The sequence below is a fragment of the Gambusia affinis genome, linkage group LG24, assembly GCF_019740435.1.
Source record: "Gambusia affinis linkage group LG24, SWU_Gaff_1.0, whole genome shotgun sequence".
Lineage (NCBI taxonomy): Eukaryota > Metazoa > Chordata > Actinopteri > Cyprinodontiformes > Poeciliidae > Gambusia > Gambusia affinis.
The window spans coordinates 11,004,440-11,021,764 of NC_057891.1; the positions used below are offsets into that span (position 1 = coordinate 11,004,440).

Sequence of the window (17,325 nt, forward strand, 5' to 3'; positions counted from 1 at the left end):
CAGAGAGACAGAGTTCCTTTCCCCAGCGAGCGCAACATGGCTCCAGTCAGCAGGATTACCCTCCTCCCCCAAACCCCCGTGACCCGCTATTCTCCGTTCCTGTATCTATCTCATTCGCCTCTCCATCGGTCTTAAGATGCGTCGTCTCTTGTGTTGATCCTATTTCACTCTAACCTCTCCTACCCTCCTCTTAATACCAGAACAAAGACATTCTCCACACTTTGTCACAAGCTATTTAGATGGCGCCAGAGAGGTCTCTATATGCAGTGTACTTGTTGTATCCGGAGTCTAAGAACCCTTAATAACGCCCGTGTCAGGCTCAAGGTCGGTACGTCTTCGTTTTCTTGTGTTTGCTCGCCGTGCTGCTGCTCAGAGGGAACATGTGTAGCTTTGTCTGAGCGGAGGAATGGATTACACAAATGGGACTGCGGCTGAAATAATGGCGGAAATCGAACTGCATGAAGTACTTGAAAAAGGTGTTTATCTAGCAGTTCGAACAGCGTAGAAAAGTCTGGAAATTCAAGTCGGTCAGGATGAAGATAAGGTATCGTAACTTCTGAACTGTTCAGAGCCGAAGATACTTTTATGGTTGTGTTCAGAAAACAAGAGACGTCCGGCTGCCTTTTTACTTCAACACTTAGGATTGATGTGTCTTAAATGTCTGAGAATCTCCACTTTACCTCAAGGTTAGATTGGTTTCAAACAGTGAAAAGGTCTGAGGCCACAGAAACTTTAAAAATGCGTATTAATGGCAAGAAACATTTTAGACCTTCTTTAATTCTTTGTTTTCTTTTCAAAAAGAGACGGCCAACAGCGGAGCGCTTTACTCCCGTTTTTACACCGACCCCCAGGTTGAACTTTGAAGTTGGGCAAGAAAAAGTATGAATACCAAGTTGTGGACCGCAGCAATTTCCCAACGGCTCTCGCTCAGAGACACAGAGAGACAAATTTAGGCCTGGAAAAAAAACACACATGGTGCAAGAAATAGTTCAGGATGAGAGGTTGAATCTATTTACAGACTTTCTCTAATTAAATTTATCCTTTAGAGCAAATAGGAAACAGCATTCGAATAAGAAGTAGCGTTTTTTTGTTTGTTTTTCTTTTTTTTTTTATGTTTTATCATCCAGAAATATTTGCCTTTAAGCTGACTTGAAGTTCACAGCAAAGAGAAGTGTTGCTGCTCATGTAACCCCTCCAGAAGCTCCTGGTTAAACTTCAGGCCTGTGTGAAAAACGCAGCAGAAGTGATGAACTTCGTCTTGATCTTGGCCAGATCTTGGTAATTTCCCAGTTTCTATTTCTCTTTTGCCGTGTTTTGGCCCGACTGCTCTCCCCCCAAGCCTGTTTGAGGAGAACTTTCACATGAACAGATGGAAATTCAGCGTGCTGTTTAACGAGTTATAAAAGAGAACCTTTAATAGCCTGAAACATTTATATTCACTGCATTTCTGCTCAAAATCAACTTATTTCATAATGGAAGCTATAAAAAGAGACATTATTGTTTGAGATTAGGCAAAGTACAGCCACGTCTGCTTTGGACCAATGCTGAGAAGACTGCTGCTAAACGGACTCGCTCTTTTAGCAGCGAGTTCTGGTTTGCTTTTTGGATGGTCGAGAACTTCAGGGTGCGAGTCCGCAGTTGAAAAGGCGTCAGGAGATTTAAAAAGTGATGACCAAGATCAGAAAACTGTCCACAGAGAACCAGCACCGTCGTTGGACTACTTCTAATCAGCATTTTAGAAGACAAAATGAAGAACACACAAGATGGTGTTGATTGGAAATCCTGTCAAAGACTCATCGTTTCCCACGGAAGTAAAAACAAATATGGAGAATTCTCCAATCTCCCCTTTGGTCAGAGGTTTTGGGGGAAAAAAATCCTTTTTATCAATGGGGAACAAAATTTTCATGTTGATGAAAGTCAAAAATGTATAGAAATGTATTCATTTCCCCAGATATCCAGCAATGTGTGGACTAATCCTTTCTTTCTCTAATTAAATTTAAAGGAGTTTTTCTGGTTTGGTAATACTTCCAAACCCTAAATAAGAGGCTGAAAATGTCGCAATACTTTCAACTCATGGCATTTGCTCTCTTTAAGACAATGACGAAGAAACAAGTTTGACGTTGTGCTGTGCTGCAGGTATCATTGTCACTGGTTTGTCGGTGAGTTCTTTTGACATTAAGGTCGATGTCCGATATTACCTTTTACAGCTAATATCGGCCGATACCGATACTATACCGATAAAATCGCACATCCCTACTTCCAATTGTGTTTGGCTGTTTGTAATTCTCTTTCTCCACCTTTTTCCAGTAAATTTGCTAAAGATTCAACTTTTTCCATGCATTCCTGGGACGAAGATATATATGTATATATATATATATATATATTCCACCTTGTTTTAGCGCCCTCACATTAGCGCTGTGCTAATATTGTGCTAAAGGAAGACAAGAGGGGAGGTCCCGGGTGTCAGCCTGACGCGGACGCGTGCCTCTCTGTTGTGTCTGCTCACAGAAAACAACGGTAAAATGTCTCCCTGCTCCATTAAGCAGAGGTCAGCAGGTAATTTTTTATTTTTTTCTGCGGTCCGAGTGCTTCATCATTGTGGCTTTCCTGCCAGATGAAAGGTGCTTTGAAGATCACACACAAACACACACACGCACACGCACACACGCGCGCGCATGCATGTCGTTAGTGTGAAGATGCCTTCCATCAGACAAGAAATAAAAATAAAAAAAACGGGGTACAATCCAAGCAGAAAATGCAGTTTGGAGCTTTTATTTGTGCACCCATCCTGACCAGGATTGACTCAGGATAAAGCAGCTGGCAGCTTTACAACCAAATGTGCATTATTCCCTCAAACTCCGTCAGCAAATTGCGCTTTAACAACTGGCGGCGTGTGTTATCAGCTCGCAGCCCGCTCTGTGTAAAAGCGCCTGGAGGTGCTCGCTTTGACGGAGGAGGCTGATTATTACCGCGCGGCTAATGTCGTCTGATAAGGCCGTGTGTGTAATTAAGCCGTTTCCGCGGCGCCTTATCTGGAGCTAGGAGGCTGCCTGGAGAGATGGAGCTGTTAGTCAAACGGGAGGAGGAGGACAGATCTGCTCTGTGGCGTTTAAATTCCTGTGCTTGCTTCAAACTTTTTCCCTCCAAAATCATAAGGTGCATTTCAATCGTTTAGAGTCATTTATGTACTGTTTGTTGCCTCACATATTTGCTCATCCTTATAAATCATTGGATTCTGGTGTTGTAGGGACTTCAAGCAACATCTTGACTTTGGTCTGATTTCTAACAAGGTGAGCTTTGGACCACTGTGACACTTTTCCGTTGTTTATTCTGTTGCGTTATCGTTTTGTACGGCACTTTGCAGTTCCAACCTGCTTCTACATTAAAAGTGCTATACAGATCAATTTAACTCTGGAAGGACATTCTGGTTCCAGTCTCTGGTTCAGAAGTTTCTTAAAGGTACAGCCAGGAGAATCTCATAAAAAACGAGGATGTTTCTTGTTTTAAAAATAGTCTTGTTTTAACCAGATGCAAAACTCGTTGAATGGAGATGAGTTTAATTTGTTGTTATAGCGAGAAATGTTCTCATTTTAACAAGATATTAATAATGCGTTCCTGACTTGATGTGAAGGCAAACAGGGTCTCACTTTGACTCTGTCTTCTCACTCTGTTTCTTACAAAAATCCCAAAAGATTTTTCTATCTTACTCTTCTGAGTGTTGTTATTTAAAAGAGAAGACATTTTGATTTTGATAAGATCTGAATCCTAAGTTATTTTTATCTTATGATGAGAAAGTTTCCTTGTTTCAACGAGACCCCCCTGTCGGTCTGCTAGTGGTGTGCAACGTTTTCACACCACACTTTTTCCTTCCTCTCAACTTTCTTTGACAAAGCCTGGATAAAGCTCTGCAAGCAGCCGGCTTATTTAGCAGATTCCTTTTGTGGCATGTTTGACATTTGCCAAGTCAGCAGGCTTTCTCGTGATTTTGTGAGGCATTTCTAAAAAAAAACCAAAAAACTCTTGAGTTTATCATTTGTCGTTGTGACCCTGCTTCCTCCGTCTGCTCCCACATGCCTCCTGGCCGAACCCCACGCCTCCCGCTGCGCTCCCTGTCGGGGAAAACCAAAACGCCACTCAGATCGAGAAAACAATGGATCTCTGTGCAGGCTCAGCGCTGGAGGGCAGGACACCCCCCCACCCACCCCAACCTCCTCCGTCTCAGCAGGGATCCGCCCCCGACACCCAAGCTGTGCTCCGAAGATTTTCAGATCTGGGGGATCTTAGGAGACCATGCAAGGAGCAAAAAAAAAAAAAAAAAAACCCTGAAGGGGAGATTAGAAGATAGACAGTCTCTGGGAGGGGTGGGGTTTGGGGTGCTGCTGAAGTTCAGCTCAGGAAAGCTATAGATTACCGTCTGTGTCAGCTGCGACGCCCGCTGCTGATGAGCTCCTGCGCGGTATCATTTTGTATCGATTAGCACACACACACACACACACACACACACACGCAGAGAGAGAGAGAGAGAAAGCGTTGCCTGGATGGCCACTGCCCCGGGCTACTGGTCATTTAGCTGTCACCTCAAAGTGATGGCCTGGCCCGGCACAGCAGATCAATGGGAGACAGAGACCCAATAACGTGTGGCGGAAAACACACACACACACACACACACAAAGAGAAACACTACACTTTGAATCAAACGACAGCCCAAACTTTTACCTCGATAAAAGCGTCGGATTCATCCGCCGAAATACAAGCGGCGGTAATAAAGACGACTGTAAAGAAAGTCGGTTGAGTCGTAAAAAAAAAATGAAATCAAAAGAACGGGAGGAGTGATGAGACAATTTGGTTAGTGGGAGAGGTTTCATATCGATGTCTGCGCTGATGTGATTGTTACCTACCTGTAGGGGAGGAGGGGAGAAAAGGGATTAAAAATCTCACAGGGATTTTTAATCACAGAGGCACGGCGCTCCTCAAATCCAGTGAAAACAAACCAAGGTCTTTTTTTATTATTATTATTATTATTATTATTATTATTATTTATTTTTTCTGGCCACTCGCTTTGTGTGGTTTGAATAAAAAAAAAAGAAAACGCGACGAGCAGTAAACAGGCCGGCCACTCGAATGCGACGCAACAAAAGAAGCGGAGTGAGGCCGCGGAGGAGCGGATGGAAATTCGTCCGTGACGTGAATGTTTCTGACTTTCGAAATGAGTAAGCAAACTCCGCCTGTGAAAGTGGCCAAAGCAAACAATCAGTGTGTCACGTCGATGACAAAGGGGGTTGTTTTTCCAATTTGTGGCAAACGATGATGGCAATCAGAGGCGCACTCTGAGCCAAGGCTGTCCTGCTGCGGTGACGCAATCCAAAGAAACAGAATGAGAGCAGAGTTCAGGAAACCACGAGAATTCACGTTTCAGAAAGAATACTCCAGATCTGAATACCTTTGGTTTGTACAATAAAACCGGTTACGGAATCTAATTTCAGCGTAACCAACTTAAAGTGTTAGAACACATCATAACACCTCCTCCACCATCGGTCACAGAGGAAGTTTTGATATTGTCTTGTTATAGAGTCAAATAATCTGCCAGTGGAACTAGTACTTTTTCATCAATATTAAGAAATGATTTTACTTAAACAAGCCTATATATCTTGCTAAAAAAGTAACCTTTAAGTTAGCTTCGTCTTACTTTAAGAGCATTTTGATATTTGCACTAGAAACTTGACCAAAACTCCTTGGTAAGATTTTGAGTTTTTGTAGAGTTAGGGGGCTTCGCAGCGTTACGTTGGCGCACAGATAAAGACTTACTTAAGATAACTTAAGACTAGCAATAATTTGGTAAATATAAGGCTTTTTTAAGATGTAAAACTTCTATTTTTGAATTTTAGACTTTCTACCTCCGTACAGCTCAAGGGTTCAGAAACTGCTGTTCTCGAGGCGAGCTGCAGACCGCCACGATCCAGTCATATTGTTTGCAGTATTTGACTTTAAACCGATTTTCCGTTGGGACAACACTGGATCTGATATGTCAATGAGCAACTTGTGTTTTGCATAAACCATTAAGATGAGCAGGCAAACGGAAAACTGACGAATTTGATCAGGAATTATGCAACCTGACGAAGAGACGACGCTGCTGGGAGTCATAAGTCATCTTTTAAAAGATGTGACAGCACCCCTCCGCCCCGCTGCTTCAGCCTCCATGTGTTTAACAATAGAGCCGCGTCGCCCTCCTCCAGCTCAGGGGCCTCTTAAGAGCCATGCCCTTTCCAACCCTGCTGCCATAAGCGGCGAATATTATTCATAGCACCTTGTCTCCATCATGGCATCTGTAAAAACCAAACACGATCACCCTAAAATTAATGAGCCGCATCCTCCCCATCACATTTATCTGTTTAGTGGTGTTTTGGGCCCTCCTTTAGGGCATATGCATGCTCCTCTGTTCATATTTATAACCCAGGCTTTTTATTAGCGGCGTGGCGGGGCGCTAACAGTTGGGAGGCAGCAGGAGCTTTGATGGCGATGGCAGGCGGCTCGGCGCGAGCCAAATGCAAAGGGAGGAGACGGTGAGAGAGGATGGGATGCCAGAAGCAGGGGAGGACGGAGGAGGGGGAGGAGGAGAAGTGGAGATTTACAGGGAATAGGTGGAAGTAAGTGGATCAAGTTGGCTGCATCAGGTGTTCAGGAAGTATCTGCTGCGGTACAAGCCGTTCAAACCTGAGGTGCATAAACACAAATGTGTTCTCTATAAACACACAGCTTTCATGTGTCAGGTATTATCTGGTATATTAGTACCAATTATGCATGGTTTTGTAGTAGCTATAAACTGAATGAGAAATGATGAGATCTTTATGAATAAATGAGGAAAGCAGAAGTAATTATTATGAGTTCTTTATGCACTGAATTGCTGAATGGAGTTAAAGCTGAAAAATAGTCATGGCACAGGATTCCTACACCGTCTGGAAAAGACTTTCTTTATTGCATTATGCCATGTCCTTCATTCCATTTCCTTCATCTCTTCCTTATTTCCTTCCGTGTGTTCTTTCTTTCTTTCTCAGCATTTCTCTAAACTTAAGAAACAGGAATTAACCATAAAAGATAAGCAGATGAAACGTCTTGATCCTTCATTCTTCGATCCCTCCCCGATTACAAGAGACGTTACCTGACATAACCAGGAAAACTGGCTGCTGATGGCCGGAAAGGTCAGCGTGGGTTTGATGCGCCCGACGCGATTAGGTTTTTCTTTTTTCCTCTCTCTCTCTCTCTCGCCGCTGCAGCTTCTTTATCAGTGGCATTTTGAGCTATCGCAGTCAGAATGTTGTGATGGCGAACAGTTTAGATGAAATCGTCGTCGGGTTTCATGCAGCCACTTCAGGTTCACCACGGTGCTTACACAGGAAACAAAAACAGAGCCATTGCTAAAGAGTTTGTGATTTCTTCTTGAGAGGTATTCTGAGATTATTTTTGCACAAATTTACAGTCGATATAAGTGGCATTTGGAACTGCTTATGTTCTTAAGGTGATACAGATGTTTCTGTCGCAAACTCTTGTATTCAAGGGCCAGACGTTCGTGTTGGATTTATTCACACCAAACATATATATGTTCAAAAGGCTTTGTGAGTTTAGCCAGCTCTCTGTTATTCCTTCAAAAAAAAAAAATCTTTCGTCTTCTAAACTTACTCTTTATTCAACACATTTGGAGACATCAAGAGAATGCAGGAGAATACTGGACAGAAATGTCGTCATCTCCTTCAGTCTTGCTCTCAGTGTCTTTGCGGAGTGTTTCATCAGTTTACATGTTCTCTTATCAATCTTGGAAAAATGTCTGACTTTAGTCACCTTATATGGAAACTTGTAGTCCTTGTTGCTGAATCAGGGACTTCCGTCCTAGAGCCATTTGGAGCGTGTCTCTTCCTACTTTGACACTTTAATCGTTTCAAGAGAAGGTGAAAGAATCAATGCAGGTCCACAGAGGCATCAGGAAAAATGTTACTTTATTTATTTATGGGTATCCTGTCTGGCAGCCTGATAAGACTTCCCCTGAATAAATTAGTTCCTCGATGCTGTTGGTGCTCTGTGCAAAAATCTCTTAACAACCATCCATGCTGGAATTTCCCTCTCAAGAGTTTATTTCTCACCATTTAAAGAGAGTGAAACCATACAGTAGTATCCAGTTGAGAGCTTAATCCAGAGGTTGGCGCTGTCACGCTTGTCAATATTCTGAAATAAATTATTCATCAATCCTACCCCACAACGGAGAGCCGCTTCTCTTTGCTGGAGCAGCCGAGGATGTTGGATCAGCCACTGGATTTGTCTCAGCTTATCTTTGCTGCCATAAAGTACTCATCCCGAGAGCCCTTTAGGAAACGGACCCTGGCTCTGCGCGCAGCCAACTGCTGCCGCGTCTCCAGATCGGCGTTTGTCCAAGCTGGACTTAGTCCACGAGCGTTCCTTTATCCTGGCTGTTGTGCCAAACTTTCGGCGCTTGATTATTTGCCTACACACGGATGCAAGTTGCCCACTCGATGCCATGAGACCAGCAAGAAGACATGTTTATGCACGTGCGTGGGTGTTCGCACAAAGACGCAGACAAGAGCTGCATAATTGCACACGGAGTGTGGTAATTACTCACATTTTACTCGCGCTTGCCAAATTATGGGCACACACTGTCAAACTTGCCGCATACAGAACAGCGTACCCTCATCACTGCCCACCGGGCGCACAGGAACTGCTGATCAGCTGCATGACCTTCTCTGCAACAATGTTAATGCCACCACCTGGGGGAGGAGGGGTAGAGAAGGTAGGAAGGGGCTTGATGGAGTGAAGGGGAGGAACACAGAAGCTAGAAAAAGGTGCATGATAAGCTTGTCATACTTGCCACCTACTCACCTGGAATCTCTTTTATCCTCCGTGCCTTGTCAGCGTACCTCGTTCCACATGCATGCTGGGGTGTAAGTACAGTGCATGCCTGAACGCCGGCACGCCGCGTCACACACGACATCCTAGTCCATCACCGTGGGTCGCAACCTAACATTTAGCGTGCACGAACGCGAGGCCCTGCGGTTTGCCCGCTGACAGGATCCCGTTACGCCAAATGTCACGGTTGCAAAGCGGATTCACCCCCTGCGGTGAGAATGAAGTCAAGACCTTCCCTTGCTCTCTCTTCCCCTCTGCCTGCCTACCTCGCCTTGTCCTTCCATCACTCCTTCTCCTTCGTCGCCCGCTCAGCACCGTCTCTCGCTTAACGCCTTCTATCCTCTTTCCTGCTTCCTTCAACTACCTCAAGCACACACACAGTGCGGTTTGCAGTCCTCATCAGTTTGCTGAATAAAGTCCCCTTTGACTTGCTGGTTTTAGAAGATAATTAGTCCTCAACTGAGGTAGAGGAGGGGACGACGAGGAAAAAGGAGGACAGAGGAAAAGGTTGAATTCAGGAAATCGATCTGGGTTGAGTTGAAGATGAAGTGACGAGAACGGTTGAAAGATCCTTTCAGATAATGTTGCGGACAGAGCAGTTTCTTTTTCTTCTATATCTCTAAAAGCTAAAGTGTTGGTTTATTCCCTGCTTCCCATGTTTCCACACCATCGATACTTAATTTAGCCCTGAAAGTAGGCATAACAGAGGATAAATCCTTCTTATTTTATTGGGATTTCATTGCCTTGTACCAACAAAGACCATTCACTGCGGGAAAGAAGAAAGATGTACGCGTACAGTGTGGATAGGAGACAAGGCGCATTACCTCCACTTCTCACTGTAGATGTGTCCTGAACAGCTTTTTAATTTGAAGCCCTGTTTTGTTCCTAGAAAGAAATAGCTTCGAGGAGCAACCGCGCTCCCTTGGCAACAGACACCCCTTCTATTTTTAGAAGGTGCAAACAAGGAAAGAGGCGAGTTCGGAGTGGGATCCTAAACGTCTCTGATGTGTTCAGTCTGTGTAGTCTTATTCCTGATAATGGGACCAGCTACTCCTGTCTGTCAGTGCCTATTTACGCGCCAACGAAGAGGCGAGATGCACGCACCCAACGGAGCCGCTAGCCTCCATCTCGGCTGTCAGAATGGGTTAGTGGGTACAAGCGAAACACAACCATCCCCGGGATCAAACCGCCGCCGTTTCCGCTCAAACATAATAGCTTCATCCTTGGACACGGAGCGCCTCGCTCCCCGCGCCGGGCCCTCGCTGCTTAGAGTCTTGCCAGCTTGTTGTGAAGTAATAGACTTCTCAGGATGCCAGTTCACAGGAATAGGGGATGCAAGTCTTTTATTTGCTCTCCGTAGGGAGAGGTGTTTGGAGTAATAGGGATGAAGCAGACCATAACTACAGCTGAATAAATCTCCCTATCTCTACCCAGGGGAAGCTGGTTCGTCAAAGCTCCATAAAATGTTGCTCGGTGGGGGTTTTGCTCAGTTTGGGACTTCTTCCCCTGCTACCCGCTCTTCTCTGCAGCAGTTGCAATCAATCAGGGTTTAATCAGCCGTCTTGCTGGAGTTTTCAGGTAATCATGGCTGTCATTGTGGCTATCTGTGCGTGTGACAGCTGTGCAGCACAGCAGAGCGTCATGCGGGGTTTTTTTTTTTTTCATGTTGGAGCATAACGGATGATCTGATGGCTGTTGAAACGGCTAAGTGGTTATATGAGAGGGAAGACGGACATGCCTGAAAGTTGCCTGATCCGAATGTAATAGAGCGTTTCTCTCTGTGCCGCAGACCTGCCTGGAGTTGGAGCGTTACCTGCAGACGGAGCCCAAGCGTCTGTCGGAGCTCTTCGACCAGGACCTGGACGGCCTCCTGACTCCGGCCTACCTGAAGGAGGACGGCGAAGAAGACCTGCCTGAGGCTCTGCTCCCAGGCCTCCCTGAGCCTCCAAGCCCACCTCCGGTCACCCTTTGTCCATTGAGGCAGAACTTAACCTCAACAAAAGACCTCAAACCCAAAGGGCAAGGGCCGGAAACTTCAGACGGAACAGAAGGGGTCCACCTGGCCCAGCTGAGTGCCGTCACCTCTCTAACTCCCCCGTCTTCTCCGGAGCTGGGCCGGCACCTGGTCAAACCCAGCCAGACGCTGACGGCCTCCGCGGACGGGACGCTCACCTTGAAGCTCGTGGCCAGGAAGGTGGGGCTCAGCGCTGCCCGGCTAGTGACGGGACACGCGCTTCCAGTCCAGGTAAAAGAGGAAGAGGAAGGGGCGGCGTGCCTGATCGGGGGAGAGCTACCAGAGAACAAGAAGAGGATCCACCGCTGCCAATTCAACGGCTGCAGGAAGGTGTACACCAAGAGCTCCCACCTGAAGGCCCACCAGAGGACGCATACAGGTGAGAGGAAGCTTTGTGGCTCCTTTCCGTAATTGTTTGTTTTCCGGGTGTATTTTGTTATCCACTAACCTCGTCTGAGAGTAACATCTGCTCATGCTCCGTCAAAAATAGTCACCCTTCTGTTTCCAACTTCGTGACTTTGTCGTTATATTTGGCAACTTTTCAGACAAAAAATGTTATATTGGCCAAAACCAGAATCAACAGCTCAGGCTTTTTAAAGATCGGCGATCGGCCAGAAAACTGCAATCGGTGCACTCTGAGTTTTATCTGTATTCTTTTACATTTAAGAAGCATGGCGACAGTTCTGGATGTCTTTTTAAGCTTGATAAACACTTGTCTTGGTGTCGTTTCTTTGTTTTTCTTTACTTCTTTTGTTTTATACCAGAGAGTTTCTCACCAAAGCAGAGGTCCAGTAGACTTATGCAAACTCTGTGTTTATGTTAGTGGTGGTAGGACAGAAAAGAAATTCCCCTGACCTTCCTTCCTACAACCTGCTGGCGTTTAGCAGTTGCCATGGTGACATGGTGACCCCCCACCCCCTGCAACTCCCAAATCTTATCCTCCTGCTTACCATGAGGTATTGCCCTGATGAGATATGGCCACATTTTCTTATATTCAATGTCTGACTATGAAAGATAAAATCATTACTTGACTTCCATGTTCACTTGTCTTTCCCATTTTAAATTGTGGCTACGGAATTTGAGTTTAATAAGAGGTGCTTGGGTGCCAATAAATGAGTCATCTGGGATTTTTATTTTTATTTTATTTTATTTTTTTGACTTTCTGATATTGTAATAAAAGTTGAATTTATTTAACGGTTTTATGCGTTTCCTCGTTTATCCCAGGACGTTAATGACTATGGAGGATCCTCTACAGACCCACAGCAGGTGTTGGTTGCACCGTAAAAAAAAAAAAAAAAAATGTAAAAAAGCAATGAAAGATAAAAACGTGAATGACTTTGGCAGTACCTTCTCCATTTATCGCCCTCTAAGTAAATCTCCCTGCCATACTGGGGCAGGTCCTCCTTGTCAAGGTTCCTCTACAGAAGGATGGAAGGAGGGGGGGCTCAGAAGCTATAACTCTCCGTCTCTTCCATCTCAATCCCGAACCACTCAGACCTCTGTCAGGGAGCTGTCCTCCGACTGAGTAACTGCACAGTGATGGATGGATTGACCTGGATAGGCCGCCATTTCCCAGCTTCATCCCAGGCACCTGTCCTCCGTTCGTTCCGTAGGTCCGAGGTGGGAGAACGTGGTCTGATAGGATCATTTTTAAGACAAGAGAGTGAGGCAGAGGGAGAACAATCAGGGTTTCTGGTATTAATTAGCAGGATTTCTGGTGGGTGTTCACACTGAACTCCTGAGACTTTCTGCTTCAGACCTGGTTGCTGAGGTTGAGAACTGTGCATTTCAGATTCTATTAGAAATAATTGTGTTTAGCAGGTCTGGTCTCCAGCCGCCCTTAAGGAAGGCGCGCAGGAGCTATAATTGGATGATTATTGACATTTAATACGTATATAGCTGTTTCTTCTAACTGGAGGGATACAGAAACCAACGTCCATCACGACAAACACACTTACAGGCGCTCATATTAGATTTCTCCTCTCCCCGCCGTCTAAACGGATCCGCCTGCACCGCTGACGGATCACCGAGGCAGAAGACGTCACATGTGCTTGTTTCTATTTTCATGAGTGTGATTTTGGGGGGAGGGGGGGACCCACAAACAATCAAGTTGTCAACATTTGCATGCTGGGGATAACAGAGACATGATGCATGTGTGATCACACCCTCAGTGGTGTGCAGGCATCGGCTTGACTGCAGCAAGAGGCCAGCAGACGTGCCATCGTCGATTCCTCCCAGTGTGGCAGGTCCACCGCTGATGGGATTTACCCATCATACCAACTGGGACGCCAGGCAGAGGTTCGTTCTGTTGGCGATCCCGGTTAAATGTGGTCAAACACAAATTCTAGGCTGCATTTTGAGATTTTCCTTCTTTTTTTGTTGCCAGTTTTAACGCTGAAGTGCAAACGTGTCATCCTGCTTCTCCTTTATTGGTTTTTAAAGCCGAGCCAGGGCCTGAGCCAGCTGAGCCAGGGCCTCGGGCTCCCAGACCAGCAGGGCACCTGTACCCCCCCTCCCCCGCTTCCAAGAGCACTGCGATTAGAGGCCCAAACGTACTTCTGTTTCAGGAATGAGAGATGACTGATTATGTCATAGAAAATATTTTAAATATTTTGTTGTTTGTTAAAGTAAAAAAAAAAAAAGGCAAGATTAAAGATTTAAAGAGGATTTATGGAGCAACATAGTTCCACATATAATATAACTTTACTATTGTATTACAAATTTATTCTTGTATTATTATGAATATTTTCACATTATTACAACTTTATTTCTTTTGATATGACTATTTGCATATTTTTGCGCAACTTTATTCTTGTATCATTACAACTTTATTCTGACTTTATTCTTGCTATTAAATTACATTTTTTTATTCAAAAGTTCTTAGTCTGGCAGTAGTACCCCATTGTAGCAGCTAACAGTTGTTAGCTGCCGCTACCCACCACACCATTTCCACAATAACACATGGCAGTCGCAGCATCATGCTGTGGGAAGATGGACTTCATATTCTGGGACTTTATTGAAATCCATTTGGAAGGAATGAATTTCTTCAACATGGTCCGCACTACTAGTATTGTGTTTTAAACAGTTCCTTCAGTCTTTCGCTGAAATTCGAGGACAACCTAAACTTTTTCGGCAAACATTTGGAGTCAAGTTACCTCCGAAAAAAATCTGTGAAATACTGAACCTTGAATAAGTTTGTAACTTCCTGATTTAAAAAAAAAATCAAATGCCAAAGTTTTCTTGCACTGAAAGGAAACCTGTCCTGTTACTCAAAGCAGTGAGGCAGGAAGACGAAGGAGAAACTGTTGACAAAAGGAAACCAAAGTGAGACGAAGAGCAGAAGAAGAAGAGATGGAGGCGCTGGGTGAACAAAGCGGAGACAAACGGGGGAGGTACAGTACAGAACCTCTTTGCAGCCTACAACAGTGCCACAGGCTCCCTCATTCACTGAGCCATTATCCTGACAAGTTTAAAGATGTCATTACTCAAATCCTCTTTTTCTTAGTTGTTATTTCCATAAATTACCAAACGAGGGGAAAAAGGCTACGATTTAACCTGGAATTAGACGGGCTGAGTGGAAATGACAGTGCCCTGTAGAGCTTTTTTTTGTGAATAGGCTTATGGCAGATAAGGAATAGTACAATTAGATTTTGAGGCCGGGGTGAAAAAAAAAAAAAAAAAACGAAGACTGTTGGGTTGTTCTGCCTTCTGTCTTCTTTCTCATTACCTCGCCTCATCCTCCGTTCTGTCCTCCTTAACGCGCGTTTTTCTGGAATACACCCCCGGGCTGCGTGTGTTCATCTTCATCCTGCTCATATTCTGCCACTCTCCTCTTCACCCTCCACGTTTTGATAAGGTATTGTTAAATAACAGCAAATAAATTAGGTCTGTTTCTTTGAAGAATGTGAGTTTTATTAATAGGATTCCCAGGAAGTCCAGAAGAAGTCCATTTATTATGCATAAAGGAAACCAGGCAAGAAGGGTTTCATGGACAAAAGTTACTGCTGAGGCAGAGTAGGTGGGGTCAACTGATGTCCTTCTATCCATACATCTGTAGGTTCGTCATCCATCCATCCATCCATCCATCCATCCACAGAGCTACAACTGAATGCTTGAACTGGCACATGTGATAACGGTTCAGTTAAAACCTAGACGTAAGGCTTGACGGTTTATGTTCACATGCTCTGCTGCCTGTCCGCTCTGACTGAACTTAAGGCTCTTTGCTGTTTTTTGCAAAGAAAGAAACATTTTCATTTACCGCAAACAGAAAATTGCTTTTATTTTCCGTCGTTCCCCTCTAACCTGTGTGTCTGTCCTCTCCCTCGCCGCGGTGCCGCCCCAGCCTGAGCGTCTGTAATGACCTGGGAGACCCGGACGCTCTGCCCGGCTTCTGGCTAATGGAGGGAATGTAATTAAGTTCCAGCGCTGGCACCTGAGAGGCGGCGGAGCACGGCGCGCCGCTGCTCGTGCTTGCACCCGAGAGAGCGTTCGGAAGTAACAGATTACACATAATGGGATTACGGTGACTCAGGGAAACACCCAGTTATCAGATTACACATGAGAAATGTGTTTTGGAAGGAGACTGCACATTTGCTGCTTCCTCTGATGAATAAAAAAAAAAAAAAAAAAAAAAAAAAAGCAGCTGTAAAACAGATGGAGTTCTTTTTTTTCTTGATTCACAAATTAACACTTTCAATAAATAATCCACTTAACTTCATAATCTTCATTCAGTGTTTTCATTAAACTAATCCAAAGTTAACAGTAATATAATCTGATTACGGCTGAGTTGGGGCTAATCTGGATTAGATGGAGCTGTCAGTCTAGAGCGGTGTTGGTGAGAGGCAACAGGAGCCGGCTGCGTTCGCCCGGTTTGTCGGACGGTGTCTTAAGGGAGACGAGTGCCGTGGTGATGGGGGGGACTTGTTGCCAGGCAACATGAGCAGTGTATGGTTGGAGAAGTCGGTAGCTGAGTGGCTGTGTACTGCTGCAGGCTGCCGCCCCTCCGTCTCCTCCACCACCACTATCACCACCAAGCAACTGGCTCTGCGCTCTGCCAGCGCGCTCGCTAATTGGCCGGCGTGCCGGTGCCAGATCCAGCCGGCTGCACCGACTGCTGCCTCCTCGTGTTCCACCCTTCCCCTTATCCTCTACACACACACTCTCACGCACGTACAGATGCGACGCGCCCCTCCCCCTTGCAGACATTGCTAGGCAACACACACAGGCATCCCTGCCTCCTGGGGATTTCATTGGCCAGAGGCAGAAAGGGTCGGACCTGCTGCGGACGCGGTCCAGGGAACCGGACTAACTGCTGAGACCAAACCAAACAAACTGAATTATACTAAGCAAAACCTTGTCAGACATAGTGCATTGTTGAGTAACAGTGAGGTTATTGTATTTTCACAGGAACAGTTTTGAATTGCTTTTACTCCATTTATTTAACGCGATATGAATTTGTAATCTCTTTTTTTTTTCTTTCTTTCTTGGAGGTCATTTCTGTCAGCTAATAAATTTAGCTTGATTTGAGGAATTCGCGTCTGAAAAAAAAGATGCAAACCAGATGTAATCCGTAAGAGGGAAAATACTTTATGAGAAGCACCGTATGTAATGCATCTTCTACTGTTTGTTATTGTCCATGAATACATTTTAAAAGCTAACCTGTTGATGGTTGAAAACATTCAATTTGATCAAATATGCTATTTATTGTGGTTGTTCGGTGAAGATTGTCATAGAAGATTTGTGATTACAATTGTCTAGTACAGTTATAATATTGCAGTATTTTCTAAACCTACCTTTAACTGCAGAAGTAAACAGATGTGTTCTCCAAACGCCTGTCAGTAGGTTAAGTCCAAATTTACCTTAATATGGACTGTATTGATATACACAGTGTAAACTGTCAGCACTGCAGCAGTAGCTAACGTGCATTGTAATCCTTATTCTGGTTCCTGGTGGTTTAGCCAATCAGCACCTAGGAAAATGAATGGCGCTTGTAGATTGGCTGATTTGCAAACACCAGCCTGAAGCATCTTAAGTAGCATTGCTCCTCAGTATTTCAGGTTCCCAAGTTGCGTTTTCCTTGGAATGTTTTAGATGTGAGCTAGAAAAAAATTAGCATATGAAAAAATACTCAACCACAAATAGGGGGAGTCTTGTATTTTAATAAACGCAGCACATTAGTCATTTAGCCCCACCTTGTGGTTAGATGTGGTAGTGCATTAGAAAAAAAGTTGCAGCGTTGGTGTGGAATTCAAAAGTAATGATTGATCTCTACTCTGAAACTTTTCTTGCATACAGTTCTTTGTTTGTCCATTATAAACCAATGCGGCAAAAACTCTTAAAATTTTACATCCGACATTTTAAGAGATGTTTCTGCAAATAGCAGTAGTTCAGAGTGAAGACTT

General features: G+C 44.6%; 1 protein-coding gene across 5 annotated transcripts in view; it reads left to right on the plus strand.

The window, feature by feature from the left end:
- klf7a (Kruppel-like factor 7a) overlaps positions 1 to 17,325 on the plus strand; it is an 87,562-nt gene that overhangs the window by 58,685 nt on the left and 11,552 nt on the right. For all 5 annotated transcript variants that reach the window (XM_044109779.1, XM_044109780.1, XM_044109784.1 and 2 more), the window contains one exon: positions 10,700 to 11,303. In XM_044109779.1, the coding sequence (XP_043965714.1) occupies positions 10,700 to 11,303 (604 nt within the window). The remainder of the gene's footprint in view (positions 1 to 10,699; positions 11,304 to 17,325) is intronic.